General features: G+C 44.9%; 1 protein-coding gene across 5 annotated transcripts in view; it reads left to right on the top strand.

Annotated features, from left to right (window-relative positions):
* The window catches only part of UBA6 (ubiquitin like modifier activating enzyme 6), an 87,034-nt gene that overhangs the window by 17,331 nt on the left and 45,026 nt on the right, over window positions 1–24,677 (top strand). For all 5 annotated transcript variants that reach the window (XM_054991212.1, XM_054991211.1, XM_054991215.1 and 2 more), the window contains 10 exons: window positions 239–333; window positions 3,070–3,098; window positions 5,054–5,148; window positions 10,047–10,158; window positions 10,937–11,017; window positions 13,009–13,131; window positions 13,678–13,801; window positions 17,471–17,574; window positions 18,954–19,016; window positions 21,426–21,502. In XM_054991212.1, the coding sequence (XP_054847187.1) occupies window positions 239–333; window positions 3,070–3,098; window positions 5,054–5,148; window positions 10,047–10,158; window positions 10,937–11,017; window positions 13,009–13,131; window positions 13,678–13,801; window positions 17,471–17,574; window positions 18,954–19,016; window positions 21,426–21,502 (903 nt within the window). The remainder of the gene's footprint in view (window positions 1–238; window positions 334–3,069; window positions 3,099–5,053; window positions 5,149–10,046; window positions 10,159–10,936; window positions 11,018–13,008; window positions 13,132–13,677; window positions 13,802–17,470; window positions 17,575–18,953; window positions 19,017–21,425; window positions 21,503–24,677) is intronic.

Genomic DNA, 24,677 nt, shown 5'->3' on the forward strand with positions numbered 1-24,677 from the left:
CCCATCAGGCCTGGGTCCTGATGAACCTGAGGAGATGGAATGCAGGCGATGAACTTTCCTGGTGCTGCTGCTGCTGTTGCAGCCACCGGGCCTTAGCGCTTGCTTGATTTCACTTGCACCTTCTGTTCCGCAAAATAGGTCCAGGCTTAGCTCTCCAGGAACTGTTCCTCACTAAGTTTTATGTCACTGAATAGTTTTTAATTCATTTTGTCACTGTTCTTTTCTTTCTTCCACGTAGCCGACAGAGGTATGTTCTTGGAGACACAGCTATGCAGAAGATGGCACAGTCCCGTGTGTTCTTGAGTGGAATGGGGGGGCTCGGAGTGGAGATTGGTGAGTTTCAGACACCCTTATTAAATTTTCTTCTTGGTATTAAATCTGCATAATCTTAAATTTGCTGGGTAAATTTATGGTCTATTTGTTTATTAAAATATCTTGCAGCCTGGCTTACCATCCAAGAACAGATTCCCTAGGAGTAAAGAGGGCAGAAATTTAAAAACCTATAAAACCACTTAACCATAATGAAAACCAAAAACGCAGTAGTGAAAACGTTTTCCGGTCCCAAACAAACCTTAGAAACACGTCAGCTCTCACAGTTCCTCAAAACAACAACTTTGCCGTCTAGCCTGCTAACAACTTCTGTGACTTAATGGTGTCCCCAGCTCTCCAGGCTGCCTGATCCCTTCCTGTGTCAACGTTCGTTCCCTCCCCTCTGATGCCCAGTTTATTGGGGATCAACATTCCACATGTTACCATGGCTACTGCTTCATCCCTTTCCCCAATTTCACTGCTTCCTTCCCATCTCCCCCCACACCCAGTCCTGTTCTCCCCCTTTTGCTTTCTGCACTTAGGGTTTTATTTTATTTAAATTCTCCTTTCTAATGTTGTGATCTCTTGAGATCTCAGAGCCAAGCTACAAGTGACATTTTTCACGTGAAGGACACTTGATCGTTTTTGCAAGTTTTTCTGGGAACTGAAGTCTCTCTCCCCTGCCCCCTGTCCTTCTGTTCCTTCCCCTCTCTGTTAGAATTGCTGCCTGAAGAGCCAGAGAGAGCCTGTCAGATCTGTGGCTAAATAATAGTTGTATCCAGACTACGTTCTGCAATCAGACAAGAGTCCGTTGTTTTCAAAAGAGTTACTGAAAAATGCAGCCATTATAGTCCACGGGCCCAGATGCAATATCTGGGTTGGTACACGTGTATTGTTACGAATGAAAGGCAAAGAATACAGTACAAAGTATCAGAACCCAGCAGGCCCAGCCTCCCCCCACAGTTCTCAAAACAATCCCTTTGAAGCTGAGAAAGTGAAAGTTTCCCAGGACTGGAAAAGCTGTAGTCAAAACATTCCTCTTGAGAGAGATAGCTGCTAGGGAACATCTTGGCACCTGTGAAGAAAGCACTCAGAACACTAAAGAATTAAAATGAAGTCTCTTTGGTTACAACACATAGGAAAGCATTCTGAACCTGACAGAGCCTGTGGCAACAGCAGCTTTTGCAAATCGTTCCTCCAGTCACAAGCCTGCTCTCAATGATCTTTGGGGGCGGGCAGCTGCAACTTTCTCCCTGGGTATCCTGCTCAGCTTCACCGACATATCAGTTTTCTTCAGAGTAGCTCCCCGGGAGCCAAGATGATTTGCAAAAGCTGCTGCTGCCGCTGGCTTTCTCTGGCTCTTCAGACAGCAATTCTAACAGAGAGGGGAAGTAACTGAAGGAAAAGGGGCGGGGGAGAGGGACTTTAGTTCCCAGAAAAACTTGCGAAAACGATCAAGTGTCCTTCATGTGAAAAATGTCACTTGTAGCTTGGCTCTCAGTTAGCATTTTGGCCTTGGAGGTGCAATATCTGTGTGGGACAGACCTTGCTTCTCTGGTTTGTTTAAAACAAATGTAAAAAAACCCCTTTTCAGATTGATCTTCATCAGGTTTTGTTTTCTGGGAAAAGAGGTGGCAGAACTCTCAAGAGGGGAATGAGGAAGAAACACACGGGATTATTTGAAATCATATTAGTTTCAAGCACTATTGCCGAGTATTTTTAAGAGGTGCTGGAACGCTGTTCCACCACGTTCCCCCTGGAAAAAAAGCCTTGATCTTCATACCTGTCACTAAAGTCTTTATTACAGATGACAGCAATAGCATAATTTATCATTTAGAATTAGTGGTTACCCTATCATTTAAATGACATGATATGAAATTTTCTTCATGGACAAGGGCTAACGTTTTGAAAATTAATCCCAACATAGTGGCGGTGCTACTGGTGGGAGGAAGGAATGACTCGGGATTTGAGGTCTCTTGTGCTGGGTGGGGCTGCGCTCCCTGAAATGTGCAGGTTTGTCGCTTGGGGGTGCTGCTAAACCTGGACCTTCTGTTGGGTGAAGAGGTGGCAGTGGTGGCTAGGAACACCTTTTATCTGCTCTGGCTGGTAAGCCTGCTGCTGTCTTTCCTGGGCATGCCCTTGTAACATTTAGATTAGATGACTGCAGTGAGTTCCATGTTGGGCTACCCTTGAAGAGTGTATGGAAGCTACAATTGGTGCAGAATGCTGTGGTCAGGTTCTGACTGAAGTGGGTCGTAGGGACCATACCAGAATTTTCCCACTTATACTTGTTCCTGTTTCGCTTCTGGTTCCAATTCAGAGTGCTAGTGTTGACCTTTAAACCTCTATATGGCTTGGGACTAGCATAACTTAAGGATTGCCACCTCCCATATGAATCTTCCCAACCACTACATTAATCTTCGGAGGCCCTGCTTTAAGTGCTCCGGGCAGCTGAGGCTAGACGGGTGGCCGTCTGGAGAAGGGCCTTCTTGGTCACGGCACCAAAATTATGGAAGTCCCTTCACAGGGATTCATTTGTCTCCCTCTATCATTGTCTTCTGCTGGTGGTGGGTGAAGACTTTTCTCTCTGCTGACGTGTCTTGTTTAAATGTTTTGAGCGGCTATGAGTTTTAAAGCTTGCTATATTATTTTAGGTTGTTTGCTGCCTTGGGGACTCCCAAGTTGAGTAGAAAGACTGTATTAAAATGTTTTAAATAAATAAAACTGTAAGAACTTCATATTGTTTGTTTTTCTTTTTAGCTAAGAACATAGTTCTTGCAGGAATAAAGGTAAGGGAAGGGCTTTATTACAAAAGAAATTGCTTTAAAATAGGTAGTAATGCTACTTACATAGATTGAGCAGCTTGGACCCTTAAGAGCTACTGTTGTGGCCTCCAGACCAAAGATCTGCCCCTGTGCCCCCCCCCCCCAAACCGGGTTTCCCCAGGCCTACCACAAAAATTCTACGAAAGCAAATTGTGTGACTTGCTCAGCTGTGTGCCTGTCCCCTCACCAATTCCGGAAGCAGCTAACATTGCATTGTTAAAACATTAATAAACATCTTGCACCTAAATGTAAAACATACCACATTGCTGGACGCATCAGCATGAAACGTGATGGAGTCATATTTTGTAGTCAGAGTGGATTTATATGCACTCTTCCTAAGCCACTGTTGTTATTTATTTATTTATTTATTTATTTATAAAACTTCTGTGCTGCCTCCAGAGAACCTGCTTTAGGTGGCATATGAAGTTCAAAGTAAATATGATAAAGAAGACAACTTCAGGTGAACTCAAATCACACAAAACAATGTGCAGGCTTTTGAATTCACCAGAACTCTTCATCAGTCTAGATGTCAGAAATGTTTAAGGAAAGAGTGGGGGAAGAAAGCATGTTTATGTTAAGACCTGTTCATGCAAGTATTCTGTCCATCTTGTCTGGTGTTTGTGAGCAGTAAAAACAATTCCAGGTTGCTGTTTCTTTGTCAGAGAAACCATTTGCTACTTCTTGTTCCAAGAAAGCCAGGATGATACCTGATGCCAGCACCGTATTCACTTTGAATGCCTGCTTGGCACTAAGCCCGGAATGCCAGCATGGACTCCTCTCCAGATCACGGCCTGAGACCTCTGCTCCCCCCCCCACTCTTTTAAAAATTTCTGTAACATCCAGCCTGTTCTCACAAACCGGAAAGCTGGCACAATATTTTGTGTCATTTGGTTTGGTCCTAATAAAAGGCATTATGTGGATTGTGTTCTTAGTTTTGAATTTTCCTTTGGGACCCATGCTGCTGCCAATAACTTTTTGTCTACTTTGAGAATATAATAATGATAGTATAATATGTGCTAATGAGATCTAAGCACTGAGTAAACATATGGTACATCTTGAATTAGCATGCAGAAATCTCTCTTTAACAGAGATGTGTAGACAGGGTCAAAGTAGCAAGTGATGTATTTTGTCTGCACTTCCCTCTGGGTAATATCAAATAGAATTTATTGATGCCCTGCATTTCCCTGCCCCCTTTTAAAACATTGCTGGCTGGTAAATGGGGAGGGAACTGGAACACAGGTAAGCGCTAGCAAATATTACATATGAGGAGAGGGATGTTAGATAATAATAATAATAACAACATTCGATTTATATACCACCTTTCAAGACAACTTAATGCCCACTCAGAGTGGTTTACAAAGTATGTTATTATTATCCCCACAACAAACACCCTGTGAGGTGGGTGGGGCTGAGAGAGCTCCAGAGAGCTGTGACTAGCCCAAGGTCACCCAGCTGGCTTCAAGTGGAGGAGGGGGGAATCAAACCCGGCTCTCCAGATTAGAGTCCCGCACTCTTAACCACTACACCAAACTGGCTCTCGTCTCCGGCCTTGGCAGCAATCTTTCGTCTAGCTTAACTGTTAGTTTGGCCCTGTTAGAAAACTACTCAGCCCTTACGGAATTTTGAAAGAGATTCAAGACTGAATCGTTCAAGATGGGTTTTGACAGCAATTAAATAAAAAGGAGGTGGGGTTTAATCTTGTCCTATGGCTTAGTATTTGTAATTAGTATTTTTTAAAAATTCCTTTTAAGCCTCTAATGAATCCTTTTTAGGAGAAAATCAGAGCAGAAGCATTGGAAATAAACAAACTTGATAAATGCAGTGACTGCAGTATAAAACATAAAACATGTCCCCTACGTGCCTTTGATTTTATACAATTGCGACTCAAATTTTAATAGTTTTTCTGATATCTTTTGAAGGCTCTCACTGTCCATGATACCCAACAATGCAAGACAAGGGATTTAGGAACAAATTTCTTTGTTTGTGAAGACGATGTTCTAAATCTCAGAAACAGGTTTGTACATTTTTTTCAAAAGTAGTTGAAGGTTATTTTGGATCTCATCTCATTATAGAGACTGATCAAGGTGGGCAGCTGTGTTAGTCTGTCTGTAGCAGTAGAAACGAGCAAAAGTCCAATAGCACCTGTAAGACTAACAAAGTTTGTAGTAGGGTGTGAGCTTTCATGAGTCACAACGTTGACTCATACCTTACCACAAATGTTGTTAGTCTTATAGGTGCTACTAGGTTCTTGCTCTTTTCTACCAGACTAACAGTGAAATCTTAAGCAGAGTTACTCCAGTCTAAGCCCATTGAAGTCAGTGGGCTTAGGCAGGAGTAACTCTGCTTAGAATTTCACTGTAATTCTGTTGGTGACTCTTAAGACATATATAAAAAATCAAAATCACTGTAGGTTTTCCTATGCTTGAACAGGAAATAATAATAACAACATTCGATTTATATACTGCCCTTCAGGACAACTTTACGCCTACTCAGAGCTGTTTACAAAGTGTGTTGTTATTATCCTCAGGACAATCACCCTGTGAGGTGGGTAGGGCTGAGAGAGCTCTGGAGAGCTGTGACTGACCCAAGGTCACCCAGCTGGCTTCAGGTGGAGGAGTGGGGAATCAAACCCGGCTCTCCAGATTAGAGTCCTGCACTCTTTAATCACGACACCAAACTGGCTCTCAGATGGAACTGATTCCTGTTTCCTTGTGGTGTCTGGGCTCTTAAAAACAGTACAAGCTGCCAAATATATTTAAGGAAAGTAAAGAACATGGCTGCTTATAGGGGTGTGCTATTCAGGTTTCCAATTTGGGATACATACCCGAATTGGACCCAATTTGTAAAGATTTGGGATTTCCGAGTCGGGCCCAGCATTGTGGGCCCCATTTGGAAATCCCGAATCAAAGCTTTCCGAAGCTATTTGGGTTGCTTCAGAAAGCTTTGGGCGCATTTAAACCCCGTACCCTTGTTCCAGCTGACTGGTGGATCCAGTCAGCTGGAGCAAGGGTGCAAATTTTAAAGCACCCCCACGCCGCTTGCAAGAAGCTGGGAACCTGAATATTTAGCTGCAGTGGATATGATCTCCCCACCAAAAGCAGAGGCCCAGAGTTTGACACTGTGAAGACAGAAAATAGGAAGAATCATGATCAGACATTATACTGTACAACATACACAGGCACACCACAACATTGTAACTCCCTGATAATGTTTCAAGCTGTTTACGGGGGTTAAAAGATACAAAAATGTCATTTCTAAGCAGCAGCTCCAGGCAGGTCTGTTTCTGGAAGAAATGGGCAGGAAGGTCTCTTTTCCTCAAACTTGCTGAAGATAAACTTTGTGACCAACCCCCCCACCCCCCGAGTGGCGACATGTTGTCAAGTCATCGGTTTTTGCAAGATCCCTATCTCCAAGCGACGAGGATTAGGCAAGACCACAATCAAGAAACGACTCTAGCGTGTCTGTGCAGCAACTGAAAGTTCATATCCTTTTATTTCGACCCCCCTCCTCCAGACCCAACTGAAAAGGATTCCCTGCCAGACTGGCCGGGAGCCCCAAAGGTACTTAGAACGCAACGGGGGCCCCATCCAAAATCTCAGCCGCCGCCACCCCTTCTGTGCGTGCTTCCAAACTCCCTTCCACACTTACTCGGACAAGGGGGTCTGCTGCTGCTCTGGTCTTGCAGCTGACACTGGCGGCTGCCCAGCTGAGAACCTGCAGAAGGCTCCGAATCCCCGGCATGGCTTCATTCTGCGCTCGGGGCTTTGCGCTGGGCTGGCTTTGGCAGCATGTGGGGAGGTTGAAGCTTGCTTGGAAGAGGGCAAAAAGCGAGCAGGGCACAGTGAGACTCCTTAAGAAGTCACAGCTTCGAGCCACGGCCCTTCTCCGGCTGCTGGGTGAGCAGGCTCCGCTGACCTGAAAACTCCGGTGTTCTCGGTAACGGCCGTGCGGAACTGCAGCCCACCACTTCCTGCTAGAGTTGCTCCTAACTTTGCAGTCAGCGGCACACCAGAGTTACTTGCCCCCATCGGCCCCCGTCGGTCGGGTGCGCGTGCATGCCCCTCTCTTTCCTCAGTCAGTGCCGGGGAACTCCTTAGCATTCATCCCCACTCAAGTGCTGCTGAGGCACTGCTGGAGTGAGGAGCAGCCCTGGCCATCTTTTAAGGAGGGGGCACGCGCTGTCGAGCACACCAGGGGAGGAGGGCGACGGGGCAAGGGGGGAAAGTGGGCCCCCAGCTGGTAGGAGCCAAGTAAGCCGGGCGGAAGAAGCAGCAGAGCGGGGCCGTTGAGGTGGGCCTGAGCTTGGGCACTGCCAGAGCCCTGGTCACTAGCAGGAGGCACGTGGCTGCATGAAGAACAGCTGCGAGCGCAGCCCTGGAGATGAGGGGATGGGAGGCTTGCTTAACCACTCCCGCCCAGGAAGCTTCTGAGGTACAGCGTTGGAGGGAGGGGGAGGGGGGAGACGAGGAAGGTGTGGGCTCTGCCTGCTGGCCAGGTAAATCGAGGTGAGGGGGAGGCTGGGCTGGAACAAAGCTTCCCCTGGCTTTTTCACTTCAGTGTGCTCTGAATGTTTACGGAGCATACTGAAGTGGTTTAAATACCCAAATCCGTGATTTGGGTTAATCCTGATTGTTTTTCCGCTTGAGAAAACCTGTGCACACCCCTAGTTGCTTTTGTATTGCAAAAATAATGAGCACCATTGCAGATCTGCAGATCTGTGGTGTTCTGCCCCCCCCCCTCCCGCACCCTGTTCACTGCTAGTTTGATGCAGTGCTGAAACCGGGGCTGTAGTAAAATATTGCTGTCGAAAAAAGTTGTACTTGTAATCAACACCGTACTGATTTTCAAGTTCACATCAGCAAAAACAAATGATAAAGATGGGGATGAAAGTAGCTGCTTCTAACACGTCCAGAGTTTGGACATCTTCACTGGAGTTTTGACTGTATTTCTTTGAACAGTAGGCAACCCTCCATATCACAACTCACTGTTGAAAATCCCCCGTATTCCAGTATGGTGTCATGCTTTACTGTCAACTAACACAAATCTAAAATGTCTTGTGAAACCACTTTTGTGGTTCTTTGGATACCAATTTGAAACTTGCACAGTTGTTCCGTAGTTTTCTCAATTAAGTAGGTTTGTGGTATGTGAAGAATCTCAGGCAGTGCTTCAGCCGGATTCAAATATTGTTTTCTTTTTTAAAATGATGTTAGTGGTATAGAAGGTTTCAGATGTCTGGTACTTTTTATGAGGTTGTAAAATGTTTCAGGTGGGCTGCACAGCTTGAAGTGGGGATGGAGCCATTGCTAACTCCTGCTTCCCTCTGGTTGGATGGAGCCTCTTTAAGCTGTCAGTGTTAGGGTGGGTTTCATGAATGGCTCATGACGGGTGAGTTCTTCACCAGCCTCCTTCCCAGCAGTTGGGGGCCCAGGGACTTGCAGGCATTGGGGGGAGTCTTAGCTGGTGATAATAATAATAATAACATTTGATTTATATATTGCCCTTCAGGACAACTTAATGCCCACTCAGAGCGGTTTACAAAGTGTGTTGTTATTATCCTCACGACAATCACCCTGTGAGGTGGATGGGGCAGAGAGAGCTCTGAGAGAGCTGTGACTGGCCCAAGATCAAGGAGCTGGCTTCAAGTGGAGGTGTGGGGAATCAAACCTGGCTCTCCAGATTAGAGTCCTGCTGCTCTTAACCACTACACCAAACTGGCCAGAACCATCCTTGTCCTTCCCTTCCTCCTCCACTCTTCAACCTTTTTCTTCAGCAGCCATTATAGGTGAGGGAAAACTGGAGCGCTTGTAGGGGGTGGGTCTGGAGAGAAGCCTGTGCTTCTGAGCTGTTTAGTCCTGTGGCTGCTGTCCCTACTAGCAAGGGAGGAGTGTTTGTCAATGACATTCCTGCTGTTACTGCAGTGCACGAAGCTGAAGGGGGACCCGTTGGGCAGTTGAGACTTCTGCACCATCACGCAAAATGGGGAAAAAAAGCTATTGACTAAAATATCACATTTGTAGTTCAGTGGATAGACAGCGTTTGCTAAGATTAAATCTCTGTTGCAAATGTTGCTATTGACAGAAAAATGAACAGCAACCAAGGAAGTTAACATATCAGGGATATCATTTAACTCAGGGGTAGGCAACCTTTTTGGCCCAAGTGCCAAAAAACACCAGTGTCTGCCTGTGAAGATGTTGGTGTCCCAGAAAGAAAATGTGGGTTAGGAGCAGGCAAAGAGTTCTTTTTTTTTTATAGAAACTTTTAATTTTTTTATAACAGATAAGGGATACAGAATAGAAGGGAGAGGGGAGGAAAAAATCATATATTTGTAAATTTAACACATTGCGCCGTTCAATCTAACATGCTTCAAACTCATAATTCTTATTACAGACACCTCCTTGTGTTCTGCGGCTCAGCTATTATTTTCTATTTTTTCCATTTATTTTTAGTTATTGTCCATAAAGGTCTCCATCTTGAGGAGCAGGCAAAGAGTTCTTCACCAGACACACTTGGAGCAAGCCCAGCCCCAGGGGCACTGCTAGCAGCTCGGAGATTCACCTTGGACACGGCTGATGGCCTGGGAGGGGACGATGGGCATAAGCAACGCCTCTCCCCTTCTCCCACGCTCCTGGCCACTCCAGTGCCTTGGCTGTCTGGGTAGAGACCTGGTCTTGGGTGCCAGCCAAAGGGTCTGGTGAACAACTCTGGCAGCTGGTGCTAGTTATATTTAGATGTTCAGTCTTATCCAGGAAATGACATTTTTGTACTCTGGGAGGGTCAGATTCCCTCCTCACCTGCTTGTCATATGATGGTCATACATGTCAGCAGGTAGAATATTAAGGTTTTTGGATTTGTTTGCATGGTTGAACTTATGCATTGGACAGGTTAATAATACAGTTGGAAACTCTGTTTCAGAGCAGAGGCAGTGCTTCATCACATTGCAGAGCTGAACCCGTATGTCCAAGTGGTTTCATCAGCTACCCCGCTAAATGAAACAACAGACCTCTCTTTCCTCAGACAGTACCAGGTACATTTGAAATCTTTGTGAAATACTTGGTAAAATGCATGTTGAGGAGGGCCCATGCGTTTTGCTGACCATGGTAGTCCACCATTGCTTACAATGACCCTTGTGGCACGTATGGCGGGCTTGGGGAGCAATCAGTCTCTCATTGAGATTCAGGCTTTGCAGACAATTGGAAGCTGCAAGCATGTCGCTCCTACTGCTTCCAAATTGAGTGAGTGATCTTGCCCCTTTCTGAACTCCCAGAGGGCCTGGAGGTCTTTGCAGTATACTTTGGTGCAGCAAGAGGATTTGTTACTCTTTTCAAGCACTTTGAGATCCCAGGTGTGAATTGGCCTCCCCAAGTTCTCTTTCCGCTCTAGGGCAGGGTCAGCCTCTCCCATGAAGTGAAAGAACCCCTCCCCCCCCCCGGATTCTTCACCATGTATGGAAAACTCGAGGGTGGGGAGGGAATTAGGCGAGGGGTCGCCAGGAAGCTGCCGGTGCCGACCTGGCAAGTTTGTAGAAACTTGGCACTAGGCTGTGCAGGTAACGTGTGTATATGCACAAGCAGCTTCCGTTATCTCCTGGTTAACACTCTGGAATCCACTTTCTACACAAATTGTTTGGCAGTACACTTCGGTTTTATAAAGTTTAACTTTAGCAAGTCTCCTGTTGTGAGACTTGAACATTAGAACAATGCAAATTGTTGTTTGTTAGATGTGGTTGCATTATTTACAACACAGACTGGTAAATGGGTATTAGTAACCTAGGACTTATTTCTGGAACTTTTCTTTTTTTAAAGTGTGTCATAGTAACTGAGATGAAGCTGTCACTGCAGAGGAAGATTAATGACTTTTGCCATGCACAACATCCACCTATTAAGGTAATGCTAAATAGCAGCAGTATTGGATTTTCCTCACCAGGTCTGATTGTCTTTGAGAATTTGTTGTATTCCATATTACGCCTTTTTTATTCTCCCCCCCCCCCCCATCTAGAGATACAAAGTTGTGGGGTGGGGTTCACACAGAAAAATGAGGGAAGGTGAATCATTTTTCCATTTTCTTTCCAATGGCTTTAAAAAAAGTTTCTCCTATGGGAAAATTGCAAAAAAATATTGGGAAACAGATCATGAAAACAGTCTTTTGTGAGGTGTGTGACATTCTTTACAAAACATGCTGTGTGAGGGTGGCATTGCCCCTGCACTCATTCCAGCAGGGGGCAGCCTCACCCAGGCACCGTGGAGGCAGGCAGCTCAACCAGGGGCCTATGGGGAACGGATCGAGGGCAGGCCGTGCCCAGAGAGGCACCAGCAGCAGACTCAAAGCCAGAGGAGGGGGCCTGGGTAGGCAGGTAGGCAGAGCAGCCTCTTGAAACCTCTAAGAAGGATGGGGCAGGAGCAGGGAAGAGAGGTACCCTTAACTTACCTTGGGCCCACTCCTGAAGAGAGGGCATTGGGGGAAACCAGGGCCAGCCCACCCCCAGGCAATCCTTTATTAGGCCAGCCAAGGTAGGGGCGGGCAGGAAGGGCCAGGCTGCTCCTAAAGAGGTCTTGAGCGGGAGGTGCCCAGGTGCAGCAGAGCCCCCCCCCTCCCCTCAGTCTCCTGAAGTTCTTCTGATGCTGGGGCTTGGGAAGGGGATGCGGGAGGGGGCTGCAGCCCCAGACCCTGACTCTGCTGGGGAAGAGTTTGACAGTGGCTTTAAAATTTAAAATTGCGATGCTGTTTTATGTAAACATACAGAACACTTTTTAATTTCTTGCTTGCTTCTGTCATCTGCCGTATTTGGAAAAACTGAAAATTTTTATACCAAATTAATAAAAAGCTACCGTGAATGTAGAGAAACTTTCCACAATTGTTGCAAAGTTTTAATTTTTTGAAGTCCATGGAAATGAATTTTCAGATTTGCAATCTTTTAGGAAGTTTGAGAGGGTAGTATTATGATGATTATATAATACATATTGTTTAAATGGTATGTGACTATTTTTGTCTGCTGTTAATTTTATGGCATGGTGATACACTACTGAAAAGATGTGCTGTCATAGATAGCCAGCCAGCCAGCCAGCCAGAGAGAGAGAGAGAGAGAGAGAGAATAGATTTATCAACAGTTTTTAATACTGTGGTCGGTTTGTGCCAGACACAGATACTAGCAGCTACTGTTGTTTATAGTATGTGTATAGTATCCTAGGGTTGGCTGTCGCAGTATTTTGTACTGTTTCTAGGTAAGACTGACTGTATGACGACGACAAATCCAGCTAATAAAAAATTCCCTTTATTTATTCTAGCATTGATGGATTCTGTTTTTAACTCCAGTTTTTCTCCCTATTTTCCAAACTGGATTTTACCATCTTGCTACCCCATTTCTAAGATTAGGTATATTGGTAATTATTGCTTGAATGAAACTGAGGCATTTGTTTTATGTATTTTATATTATGGGCATGTGATTTGGTATATCCAAGCCAAACATATACCCGTATATTGGTAAAAAAGGTAAAGGTGCAAGCACCGAGTCATTACTGACCCATGGGGGGACGTCGCATCACGTTTTCTTGGCAGACTTTTTGTTACGGGGTGGTATGCCATCGCCTTCCCCAGTCATCTACACTTTACTCCCAGAGGAGTTAGCCGTGTTAGTCTGTAGTAGCAAAATCGAAAAGAGTTCAGTAGCACCTTTAAAACTAACCAACTTTACTGTAGCATAAGCTTTCGAGACTCACAGTTCTCTTCATCAGGTGCATGGAGGGTATGAAGAAACTGGCCAGATATATATAGGTGGAGAGAGGAGGGGGGAGTAGATGCAATCAGTAGCTTCTGATAATGGGATCAGTTACTTCTGATAATGAGATAACCATTCATAGTCCCTGTCCTTTTGTGGCAGTTCATAAGTGCAGATGTTTATGGCATATGGGCACGTCTGTTTTGTGACTTCGGTGAAGAATTCGAAGTCCTGGATACGACAGGAGAGGAACCAAAAGAAATATTCATTTCAAGCATAACACAGGTGAGGAGAAAGGATAACACTACTTGATGATTTTAGTTTTATATTTAGTGGCCTCTGTATTTACATGTATGCCCTCACTGAAGGGTCAAATCTTATGAGAAACTGGGAGATTTGTGTGTGAATTCCCAAGCATGTGTCCCCCCCCCCCCCGCCTTAAGTAGCCAACATGTGAGACTCCGATTTGTGTTGGGACCAGAGGGACGTGGAGCCTTTCCCCCGTGGCCTGTCTTTCCTAACGCAAGACAGCTCCACAGAGTTGCTATTTGCCCTTCCTTTTTCTGTACTGTTCAGAAAACGTAGTGCGTCCAGAGAAATTATAACAAAGAAAGATGATACTCTGTGATAGAGTCTCACATTTGACTGGGATGCGTTGTATGCCGTGTGTCACCTGATCCTGAGAAGACTGGAATGATGTGTTGATGGGTAGAAGTTACGGCATTGGCTTTTGCAAAGGCTTGAGAATTAGTGTTGCTATTGAATGGGAAGAATTTATATTGGATAATTTTCCCTCTACCCTTCCTAATTTTTGTCGGATTACAATTTCAGTCCGATCCTGGTATCGTCACTTGCTTGGATAATAATCCACATAAACTTGAAACTGGACAGTTTGTAACTTTTCGGGAAATTAATGGCATGTCGTGTTTAAATGGATCTATGCATCAAATAACCGGTAAGCCGTGTTGTGTGTAATGTGTTTTTTTGCTTGTGCTGAAGAAGAGCTTTGCAGATTAAGAGATGCATCCTCCTTTTATGTCATTCTCTTTTGCTTTTGTCATGCTGATTGTATTGCCACCTCACTATTTCTGGGGACATGTGAGAATAGCTTAGTTAGAATGTGGAGAAAAGCCTGTGAAGAGAGAGGCGTTGACTGACCTCAGATTGAAAGTGCAACAGTGATAGGATAGGAACAAGACTAAATGGCTCCAATTTCAGAGAAAGAACGTTTTATCTTTCAAGTAATTGATGGATACAGCAAGTAAAAGCATGCAATTGAATAGTGAAAAGCTACTACATCTAAACATAAGAAAAATAAAATAAACAGTTTTCTTTCCCTTAGTCTAAAATTTATCCTTGTAATGTTTGAGAGAGAGGCAGAAATATCTTAATGGTTCCAGGTTTGTTGTTCAGGCTCTGTTCATCTCCATTCTTCCACCTTCTTTCTCTTTCTGGCAGTTCAGCCCTCTTCAGCCCTAGTGCCTATGTGAGTCTCCTTCAGAGTACCTGCAAAATCTGTAGCATGTCTCGTGCATGTCTGCTCCTCTCCTCCAGGGAGAGCTGCTTCCCACCAGACCCCCAGACCAAACCCAAATGATGGGGAAAGGATCCTCTGGTAACTTGGAACCTTAACAGTTCCCCTTGCCTGTGTGCTGCCAGCCACCCATCCTCCTTCTTGAGTTGCCTTCCTAGTGACTGTACTGCCACACTCTTCAGCTTGGAATTGAGAGAGAGAGAAGGCAGACTGGCTCTTTCCTTCAACCCCTAACTGTGCATAAGAGCAGTTTGAACTCAACTCCTTGAGCATTCACAGAGGGCAAATCCAACATTCGCAAAGGAAAGTGAAAATATTTCTACACAAGTACCTATGATGTGGTGCCATTTCACCATATACGTTGAAGCTGAAACACCATCCCAGCCAGACTATGTTGCAGTGTAAAAAGCAAAATGGACACCCCCCCCCCCCGTTTCCTACATAAAACACAAAGCTTAACAACAGATTCTTAAGATGAAGCACACTGCTGAGCAGGAAAACAATCAGATGTCCGCAGTCATCGCTTTGAGGTGTCGTGCTTGGCTTAGAGAGCATTGGAAGCCAGGACCGAGATCGAGGCCGTGGCTTGTGAGCGGGAGGGAGGACGTGTTCCATAACAAAGGAGACGGCACGCTGGAGCGCCTGCCGAAGCTGAGACCAGTGGCTCGGCCTGTGGGCTTCCCTCTGGTTCCAGGCCTCAGAAACAACAACCCTTGTTCCAGACCCCCAAGCAGTCGCCTGCCCTGCAGTCAGGTGGTCGGACTGCAAGTCCTTCTCCTCATGTCAGCGCTCACCTTCTTCCAAGGCTCCGTAATCTTTGCAAGGCACCTGTGACACCTCCTATCTGTACCCCTGCTTAGCTGCCTGGGAGTCAACAACTGCCGGCCACGGGAAGACCTGCCTCATCCTAGCCTTATTGGGTCTGTGTGTTAATGGAGAGAAGTCGCACCCACAATCTTCAAAACAGTTTCAATTCATCAAGGCTCCATTGGACTCTCACCTTCATAGTGCTGAGACGTGTCATCGGTCCCCCATTCAGAATTCTCCACAGGAGATGGGCTGTCTTACAGAAAGGGGCAGTAGAACCTAAAACTCACCCCAGGTGAGGATGGAGATTTCCACGCTGCCCTTGATCTTGTGGACAGCCACAAATTCATCAAGACCAAGGAGTTCCAGATGGTGACCCTTGCTGCCACAATACCTCTCTTGACAGTGATTCATGTCTGTCAACCGTACCTCCCCACTGCCTGAAGGTTGGGAACTTGCCAATGGTTGCCGTGCTGCCTCAGCATCGAGAGATTTCACCCTTACATTGGCTCCTGACTACATCTTTCCATTCCTCCCTCTTATGTGTCTGAATGACCTTGCTTCTTCTAGCCTTATTGGGTCTGTGTGTTAATGGGAAGAAGTTGCATCCACGATCTTCAAAAGAGCTTCAATTCATCAAGGCGCTACTGGACTCTCGCGCTGGCAGGACTCGCCTCCCACTAGATCAAAGAATCACTCGATGGACGTGGCGCTCACGTTTATCCCACGTCCGCTTCAGCCTGCGTTATCCATTCAGAGACTGTTAGGCCTAATAGCAGTACTCTCAGCCAAATTTTCCCTCACCTATAAATGCAATTTCTTCAGCACTGGTTCCTGCAGCACTTCAGACCAATGCAGGGTCCTGAAGGCAAACCCCTGGAGGGCAGTTTTACAAAGGGAAAAGAGCGGTAGCAAAATGGAATGGCTCAGGACACCTTTACAAAGGCACAAGGGCTGTAGCTTATGGCACTTCTTAGTGCATCTGTTTGTTATTACTGTCTTGATTTTTATTTTCTGTAAATCAGGTTTTGCATTTCTAACATCATGTTTCACACTGTTTTTAATTGCATTCTTTTCTGACTTTCTGTACCAATATTATTAGTGTCTTTATTATGTGCTTTATGCTATCCATCTTGCATTGCTAAATGCAAGATGAGTCAGTGAGAAAAACAGACTATAAATAAAACTCCTGTTTCCAGGGACACCGTAGTGCCCTCCGAGGGCAGGCGAACAGCATACCGGGGTCTATGGGGTCGTCCTGGGGTCCGGCCTCCATTCCAATCTTCAGCTCCTGCCGGGATCTTCCCCTTGTCCCTAACACAACTAATTGGCAAGCTTTGTAAACCCGTGGCTAATTTGGACTATCAGTTGGCATTCCTTGTGGCATTTTGCTCAACTAGAGGGGCATCTGAACTGGCACTACTCAGATCTGGGCTGCGATTTCTGCTCTTCCACAAAGGCGGCCTGCAGACCCAGATCTCCGTTTCCTGTCCCAGTTCATTCTAAATCCACACCAGGTCCTCTCTGTCTTTTCCCAACTCCTATGTTTGAGGTAGAAAGAGCTTTGCACACCTTCACCATGAAGGGGAGCCTTTCCTAGGACTGTATCAAGTAGTTCCCTATGCCGAGCCATCCCCATTCTTCAAGCAGTTCATGGATGTTCATGCAAGGAGAAGTTACTCTTTTGGAAGGGCGGTTCTCCACTCGCTTCAGCTGAAGCACTTGTACCTGCCTCCAGGTAGGTCAGCTTGCTAATTCTGTACACGTCGGTGCGATGCACAGAGACAATGAAGATTGCCTCTGTTCTTCAAGAGTTGTTCTTCAAGAGGCCATCTGTTCGTTCAGACAACCTGCCTGCCTGCCTGCAACAGGTGCTTTCAACACGCAGCAGGTGTCTTCTTACATTTTGAAGGAACCGAGAGGGAAGGCACAACTCCTGCTTCTTGGAGCAAGTGCAGTCCGAGGCTGCCGTTCAAAGTGGGGGAGTTCTTCGTGCCATGAAGCTTCCAAACTGCTACTTTGCAGTAGCGCACAGCCCATCAGTGTGAACACACAGGTGACCACTTGAAGAATAACAGTTACAGGTAATTTGAGTCTTCTTTTACAAACCGTAATAGGCACAGCACTCCTATGAGATTCTATTCCTGTTCTTTACAATTCAGCTGAAATTGTAGACACTGTATAAAATCAAAGGGTATTTCTGGTCTATCCATAAGTTTGCTTATTTGGCTACTTTGTTTCAGGAGTTTTAGATTTCTTTTTTGTTTTGTTTCTGCTTTTCAGTGGTATCACCTTATTCTTTTAGTATTGGAAATACTACAGATACGGAACCTTACCTGCATGGTGGCATAGCTGTCCAAGTAAAGACGCCTAAAACATTTCATTTTGTAAGTGTCCTGCTTCGTGATGAAAGTTATTAATGTTTATTCTAGATTCCTGTGAAGTCGTCAGGCTAGAGCAGTTTTGAGTTGACACATGTAAAGATTTGTCCTAGCCTGAAGCAGCAAAATATCTTTTCTTTTAAGAGGGTAAGACTGACTGTCCTTCCAGTTACATTGAAATATTTGGTGTGTGTTGAACCAGGTCAATGTACTCAGTACCCTGTACTCAGCATGGCTCCCGCTGGGTAAAGATAACAAGTTTTTACCCTTCTCCTAAACTGGCAGGGTAGGGGGTGCGGATTGTCCCACAGTTGCATTGATCTTTAAAGGTGCCTGAAGGGCTTCCCAGATGCCTCCTGGGACAGTCATTTCCAAGCAAGCAAAGAGAGTGGGGTCATTTTTGATGCCTTGCTGCACTTCAGTTGCCCTCAGAACCCGTGGGTTCTGTACAGGGCTCCACAGATTCTGCCTTCTGTTCTGGGCTTGGGAGGTTGGCAGGGAATTGTTTATGCAGCCATGCTGCATATTGCAGGCTTCGCTAACGTCTTAGAAGCACAGTGCAATACTGAGCTCCTTACCCTGGACCTACAGAGGGGAACAGGTGAAAGAGAGCTTTGAGCACCTCTGACGCTTCGTGGGACATTGGAAAGAGGATCCTGCCTCTCCCTTTTGGAGGAACCGCTAAGGTTTTCATTATCCACAAACTTCTGGCTGGCTGCCAAAACCAATCAAACCGTGTGCACCTTCTGTAGAGTCAAGGGGCTGTGTCGAGATCATATAGTTAGCAGACAATTACCATAAACAGTTTTTGTGTCTGTATGATAGTCTAGTGTCTGTCTTGGATGACCAGGGTGGTAGTTGAGGAAGGGCCACTGTGTTGCAGAGTACTTGGGGGCAGGGGAGGGCAGATCATCAGAGATCCAAGGATCCCTGCCAGTTCAGCCATGCCTCTCAGAGGCAGAGAACGGTTTTGTTCTCTTGCAATGTTGTCTGGACGAGAGGGGCAGCTATTCGCTTACATGGGAAAATTAAAATGGAGCATTTATTGGGAGCATTTCATATAAACCACTTCGGGCTTCGTTTGAGGAAGAGGAGGTACAGCTAGTAAATAAATCGATGTGGGCTAAATCTCTCCTCTGCTGCTAGTGATGAGGACCAATTTTGTCCGTTCTCTTTTAGCTTTTTTGGTTTTGTGCCACGGGAAGTATGCCTGGGGCCAGAGGCAAGTTTTCCCTTCCCAGATGTTTGCCCTGTCCAGGTTAAGAGAAACAAATGCTGGCAAGGTCCAGCTTGTGGGAAAGTGCTGGTGTAACTCTGGATAGGATTGCCCTGTTAGTACTCTTTCTTAGAACATTATAAGTAAACAGATTATTTTCCTTTTACAGGAACGACTGGGGAAGCAATTGATGAATCCAACATACCTTGTTGCGGACTTCAGCAAACCTGAGGTGATTTTTTTTGAGGATTTTAAGTAGAAATGTAGCTTGCGTAACTGTTCTAGTGCAGAGATCCAGAGGAGTTAGCCGTGTTAGTCTGTAGTAGCAAAATAGTAAAGAGATCAGTAGCACCTTTAAGACTAACCAGCTTCATTGTAGTGTAAGCTTTCGAGAGCCACAGCTCTGTTCATCATCTGACGAAGAGAGCTGTGGCTCTCAAAAGCTTATCCTATAATAAAGTTGGTTAGTCTTAAAGGTGCAACTGGACTCTTTACTATTGTTCTAGTGCAGTTACTTAAATTTTGCCCTTCCTTTATGGGGGTGATATACACCCTATAGTGGTGTGTGTAGTTTCCAGGAGACAGACATCTTCCATCCAGGTTCTACTTTAAATTATGAGATGGAACCACATCAGGCACGATGGTTGTTGTGGGTTTTCCGGGCTGTATTACTGTGGTCTTGGCATTGTAGTTCCTGACATTTCGCCAGCACCTCTGCAGGAGTATACCGTATACCCTGCAGCTGTGGACAAGTTTACATCAGGACCACAAAGCGTAGCATCTAGACAAGAATAAAAGAACATGAAAGACACTGCAGACTTGGACAACCTGAAAAATCAGCAGTGGCTGAACATAGCCTAACTCAAACAGGGCACAGTATCTTATTCCAGGACACCAAAATACTGGACAACACTTCCAACTACTTTGTCAGACTGCACAGGGAAGCCATTGAAATTCACAAGCATAAGCAAAACTTCAACAGGAAAGAAGAAACCTTAAGAATGAACAGAGCATGGTTTCCAGTTCTGAAAAACACCAGGCTAACAAAACACTCTATACCCGACAATAGCCCTGCAGAGAAGATTAGCATATCAAGCACCAATACATATGCAAAAGAACCTCCTCAGGATACAGTGAAGCCTCCCACCATTAGCATTCCATACCCTGGGAAACTCTTACAGGATGACTCAGCTCAACCCCACCCCTCCTGAGTAGATATAAATGTTAGATATAAATGTACACCATCTGAAGCACCTTGGAAGTATGGTAAGGTTAAAACACTGAATACATGAGAAAACAGTAAGAGGAGCGTGCATGTTTTCTGGGAAGTAAGTATCTTGGAGTTCGGTGGGACTGAGAATCAAAAAGCCCGTGAAGCTGGAATTCTATGATCGGGTGTCTAGATGATTTTTTTGGCCCCCCAAAGCAGCAGACTCTGTTGTGTGAATGTGAGAGAGCCCGAATGAGAATGTGCATGAGAATTATATGCTGGGGTTGTGGTGTTGGGGTAAGTCTCACCCCTTTGCCTGCACCATTTTCCTTTTTGAAAGTGGCACCTCCAGCCTGCCTTTAGTGCCAGTGGGGGTGTTGTGCCTGCCTTTTTTCCATTCTCTACCTAGGCCAATTGGGGGGGGGAGGGCGGTGGAATAGTGAACTGGGGAGGGGGGGGATTTAATCCTTCTCACAGTGCAGTGGTCACTGCCCATATGCGAATAGCAGTTTTTGTGTGAATAGTGTCATCAGGCCACAATCAACTTATGGCAAGCCCATAGAGTTTTCAAGACAAGAAATGTCCAGAGGTGGTTTGCCGTTGCTTGACTCGGTGTGACCCTGGACTTCATTGGTGGTTACCCATCCAAGTATGAACCTGTTTAACTTTCAAGATGTGACAAGACTGGGCTAGCCTGGGTCATCTAAGTCACAGCAGCAGCAGCTTTTGCGGGGAGTTCTAATTAGGAAACTTTAATGTTGTGTATAATTTAACCCTCACACTGAAGAAACTGTGCATAGAACTGTGGCCCTCCTCATAATATATTTTCCTGTTAAGCAGTGTGTTTAGTTAAGAATACCGAGGGATCTGATTCAGTGCTTGTCCTCTTCTTACTGAAAAGCTTTAACTCGTTTTCATATGTAGTTTAGCAAAGATGTCTCTATTTTACCAATTATATTGAAAAATGAAGTACCAGCAAGTTGTGATGCACCCTTTCTTACTGCAGGAGTGTGTGTAACTCTCCTTTGCAAACAGATGTCACAAACAACAAAGCGATGCTAAATGTTTGGAAGGGGAGCTAGGCTTGGCCAGTATCTTTCGATATTATATTGTTATATTATATATATAATATATTAATTATATATTTATTATTGCCCAGGGACAATAATAAGAGAGTCTTATAGCACGTTCAGACTAGCAGATTTATTGTGAGCCTTTTTGGATTAGATGATAAAGCCAGATTATGCTCTGGTCCACGGAAGCTCTTGTGGGATGGATCCGTTGGTCTTTTTAAGATGCCACGAGACAGGAGACTGGCCTGCTTGGGTGCTCTCGAGGCCCCTCCTCCTCGGAGTTGCCTCTGGGACGTCGTGGGCGGCGCCTCTGGAGTGATTTCCGCTTCCTGCAGGTCACTGACTCTTGTCTCTTTAGGTGCCTCTGCAGATCCACCTGGCCCTGCTTGCCTTGGACCAGTTTCAGGAGAGTTTTGCTCGCATGCCGAACACGGGGTAAGAAATTCACGTCCGCAGCTCTGTAAGTTTTACAGGTAATGAGCTGGATCCAGCCAGCTTTTCTACCAGTGAGAAGGGAAGAGGGGTTCACTCTTTGACCACCAAAAAGGGCTGCCTTGGGGGCTCGGACGTACAAAAGCCATGTGGGATGGGGTCTCTAGTGGGGAGAAGAATGGCAGGAGATGCTATGGAAACACTGGCTGGATCCAACCCAATGAATGCATTGTAAAAACTGTTAGAAGTAAAGAGATTGTCAGCAGCAGTTTCATTGCTGTCACATCAGGTAGTTTGTTTAACTGAGCTGACCTGTACTTCTTCATGCATTTTGGCTGCTTAAGATTCCATTAAACCCCAGTGGAATTTTTTGCTGTCTGATTGAGTAGGATTTGAGGCCTTGTATGTGCATGTCCTGATTTTCCCATTTCCTGCAACTTCCGACCACTGGCCCAATCAAAATGTCCTTTGACCCAACATTGGCAGCCGTTGTCTTCACCAAGATGCTGGTAGCCCATGTGGAAACAGCAGCGGTGGCCCTTACTGAGTAGCTTGTAGATCCAGTAACCCACCTTTGTTTGGGATCACCAGGATATTGAAACAGCAGTTTGTTCTCTCCAATTTCTGATGCACAAATAGAAGAGGCCTCTTCTGCTGTCCCAGAGACCTGCATTTCATCTGGAGAATGTTGATGGCTGTGTTCTCAAAGTGCATTAGTAGGAGCAACCAGAAGTAGGCTGCGGAGAGACCGATGGGGCAAGTGGGCAACCTCTGTGGCTAAGGCTTGTTGAGGGGGTGTCATTGAAGGGGGGGGAGTGACAGCAGTGACCAGGGGGGACACCCAAGGGAAGTAAAGCAGGTCAGCATAGGAAGAAGTAGCCAGTGAAACCAAACCCAGGGATGCAGAGGCAGCAAGCAAGGCCCCAAGAGCCAGGTAGCAACGCAAGAAGTGATCCAGCATGGTGCCTCAATAGGAGTCTCTGGACATAGCTCTTTGGTCAGTTTCGTCTCTGGGCTTATCGCCATTGGCTTTAAGCCAGGTAGGCTGCGAAATATCGGCCTTTGTCTGCCTCTGATTTGAGGCACCACGCAGGTGCTGAGATTTAATCCTGGGGTCGTTATTTGGCCATTTTAACGAGTGACCGGGTATCGTCTCTAGAACTCCCATATGCACAGTGCAGTCTCTGCAGAGGGAAGCTGACTTGCTTCGCAGGCCTCAAAGGCAGCTGGATCGCTAAGATATATCTTCTTCTATGCTTTCACTGCAAGTGCAAGATATTTTTATTTTATTCTCTTTCCAGAGAATACAACAGAATTAATGGAGTAGATATAACTTTTAACTTCAGCAGACTCTCAACATGTCTTTTCCTGGCCAGGACTCTTTATCTACAGCTTGAGTATTTTCTTCAGTGACTGAGTTTTATCAGCAAATAAGTTTTAATTAGATGACTACTGACTTTTAAAAGTAAATCACTTTGTTAGTAATCTGAAGAAGGTCTAGGATTACAGCCAACAGCGAATCCCTGCTGCTTAAGAAAAGTTTTTCTCTCTCCCGGCCCCCCCCCCCCAACCTACTTTCTCCGTCTGCTCCGACTCTGCTCCCCCCCCCCCCCCGGGGATGGTCAAAGATATCTCCGTTTCTTTTCTTCTCTTGACTTGTGCCGAGACTGTAGTGGATGTTATTTTGTTTTGTGTCATGATTTTTATTGGTTTTTGTCTTGTGGATTTATAATCATTTGGAATCATTTGGCACCACTTATCAAGAAGAAGGGATTAAAATTTCCATCTACCTTTTGGATTTTGGAATATATTTTTTGTGATGATCATACCCCTGTGGATCAAAGTGGATTACAATAATTTTGAATTACTCCTCCTGGCTTGTTTATTTTTTTCTGTGACTTTCAGTGGATCTTATAATTTTCTTTTTGAAATAAAGAAACTGTGTAGTGAAGATGATGGAATAGAGTTTCCATGCAGAAAAGCTGATCAGCTGCTGCCATCTGCTGGACAGTTGAAGAATTTCTTTTCTCTCTTTTCTCCTGGTTTTTCTTCTTTTTTAAAATAACTGATCTAAAATCCTTTTTTGTCCTAGAGGGAAAACACATTATTATATACCTTTTTATTTGTGTCAATATATCATTTAATTATATAATTTGAACTGTTATATATATATGGGTTTCCCTGCTAATATTAGACCAGCTTGATTGAGGTCAGGGGGATTGCAGATTGTATGTTGCTATTGCTGTATGGAGAGGTTGTTAGCAGCCATCAGAAGATGAAGGAGACTAGCTAAAGTCAAGAGAATGGCAAAAGGCACTAGAAAAGGCAAACTTGAACTCTGCTCTGAAGATGAAATCGACCTGATAACTGAGAAGGTTTTGTCCTCTACCTCACAGCAGTTTCAAGCTCTAACAGCGGAGTTGACACAAAATACCAAAGACATAGTAGGAGAGGTCCATAAAGGGGTCAACTCAAATTCAAAAGATCGACGAATCATTCTCTGGAATTAGAAAGGGTATACAAAATTTAAAGACTGAAGTTTCGACTGGATTGCAAGAAATAACGAAAAAAATTGAAGAAAATAAACAAATCATTCAAGAAATAAAAGAACAACATAAGGAATTAAAGGAATCATATGATCATACTGAAGCATTGCAAACACAACAGGCAGTGTCCATAAAAGAAGCTGAACAAAAATAGAGGCATTAGAAATTCAACTCAGGAGTAAGAATCTCAGATTTTGCAGTATTCCAGAATCAGTTGGGCTTCAAGATCTCGAGAATGAATTTCGAACGCTGATTCAAAATTATGTGAAAGTCCAAAGAGATTTTCCAGAAATTGAACAAATTTTCAGGATCAACTCAAAGCGCGCAACTCGATACAAGCTTCCAAGAGAGAGGTTAGTTACCTTTTCATACAAGAAAACAAAGGAGACTATTCTTCAGCAGCAAAGGAAAGAACCTCTGGAGGTAGAAGGAAAGAGATACAGATATTTCATGATTTGCCACCACCACCAATTAAAAAACACAAACAATTTGGGAACCTGATGTAATTTTTGCAGCAGGAAGAAGTCTGAAGCTGTACGGGATTTCTGCTGGTTTTAAATCGTTGCAAATTTGCATTTATAGACCCTATTACATTGTTTATTGAAATGTCCTTGAAATTGACTGTACTAATT

The sequence above is a fragment of the Eublepharis macularius genome, chromosome 11, assembly GCF_028583425.1.
Source record: "Eublepharis macularius isolate TG4126 chromosome 11, MPM_Emac_v1.0, whole genome shotgun sequence".
NCBI classification, from domain to species: Eukaryota; Metazoa; Chordata; class Lepidosauria; order Squamata; family Eublepharidae; genus Eublepharis; species Eublepharis macularius.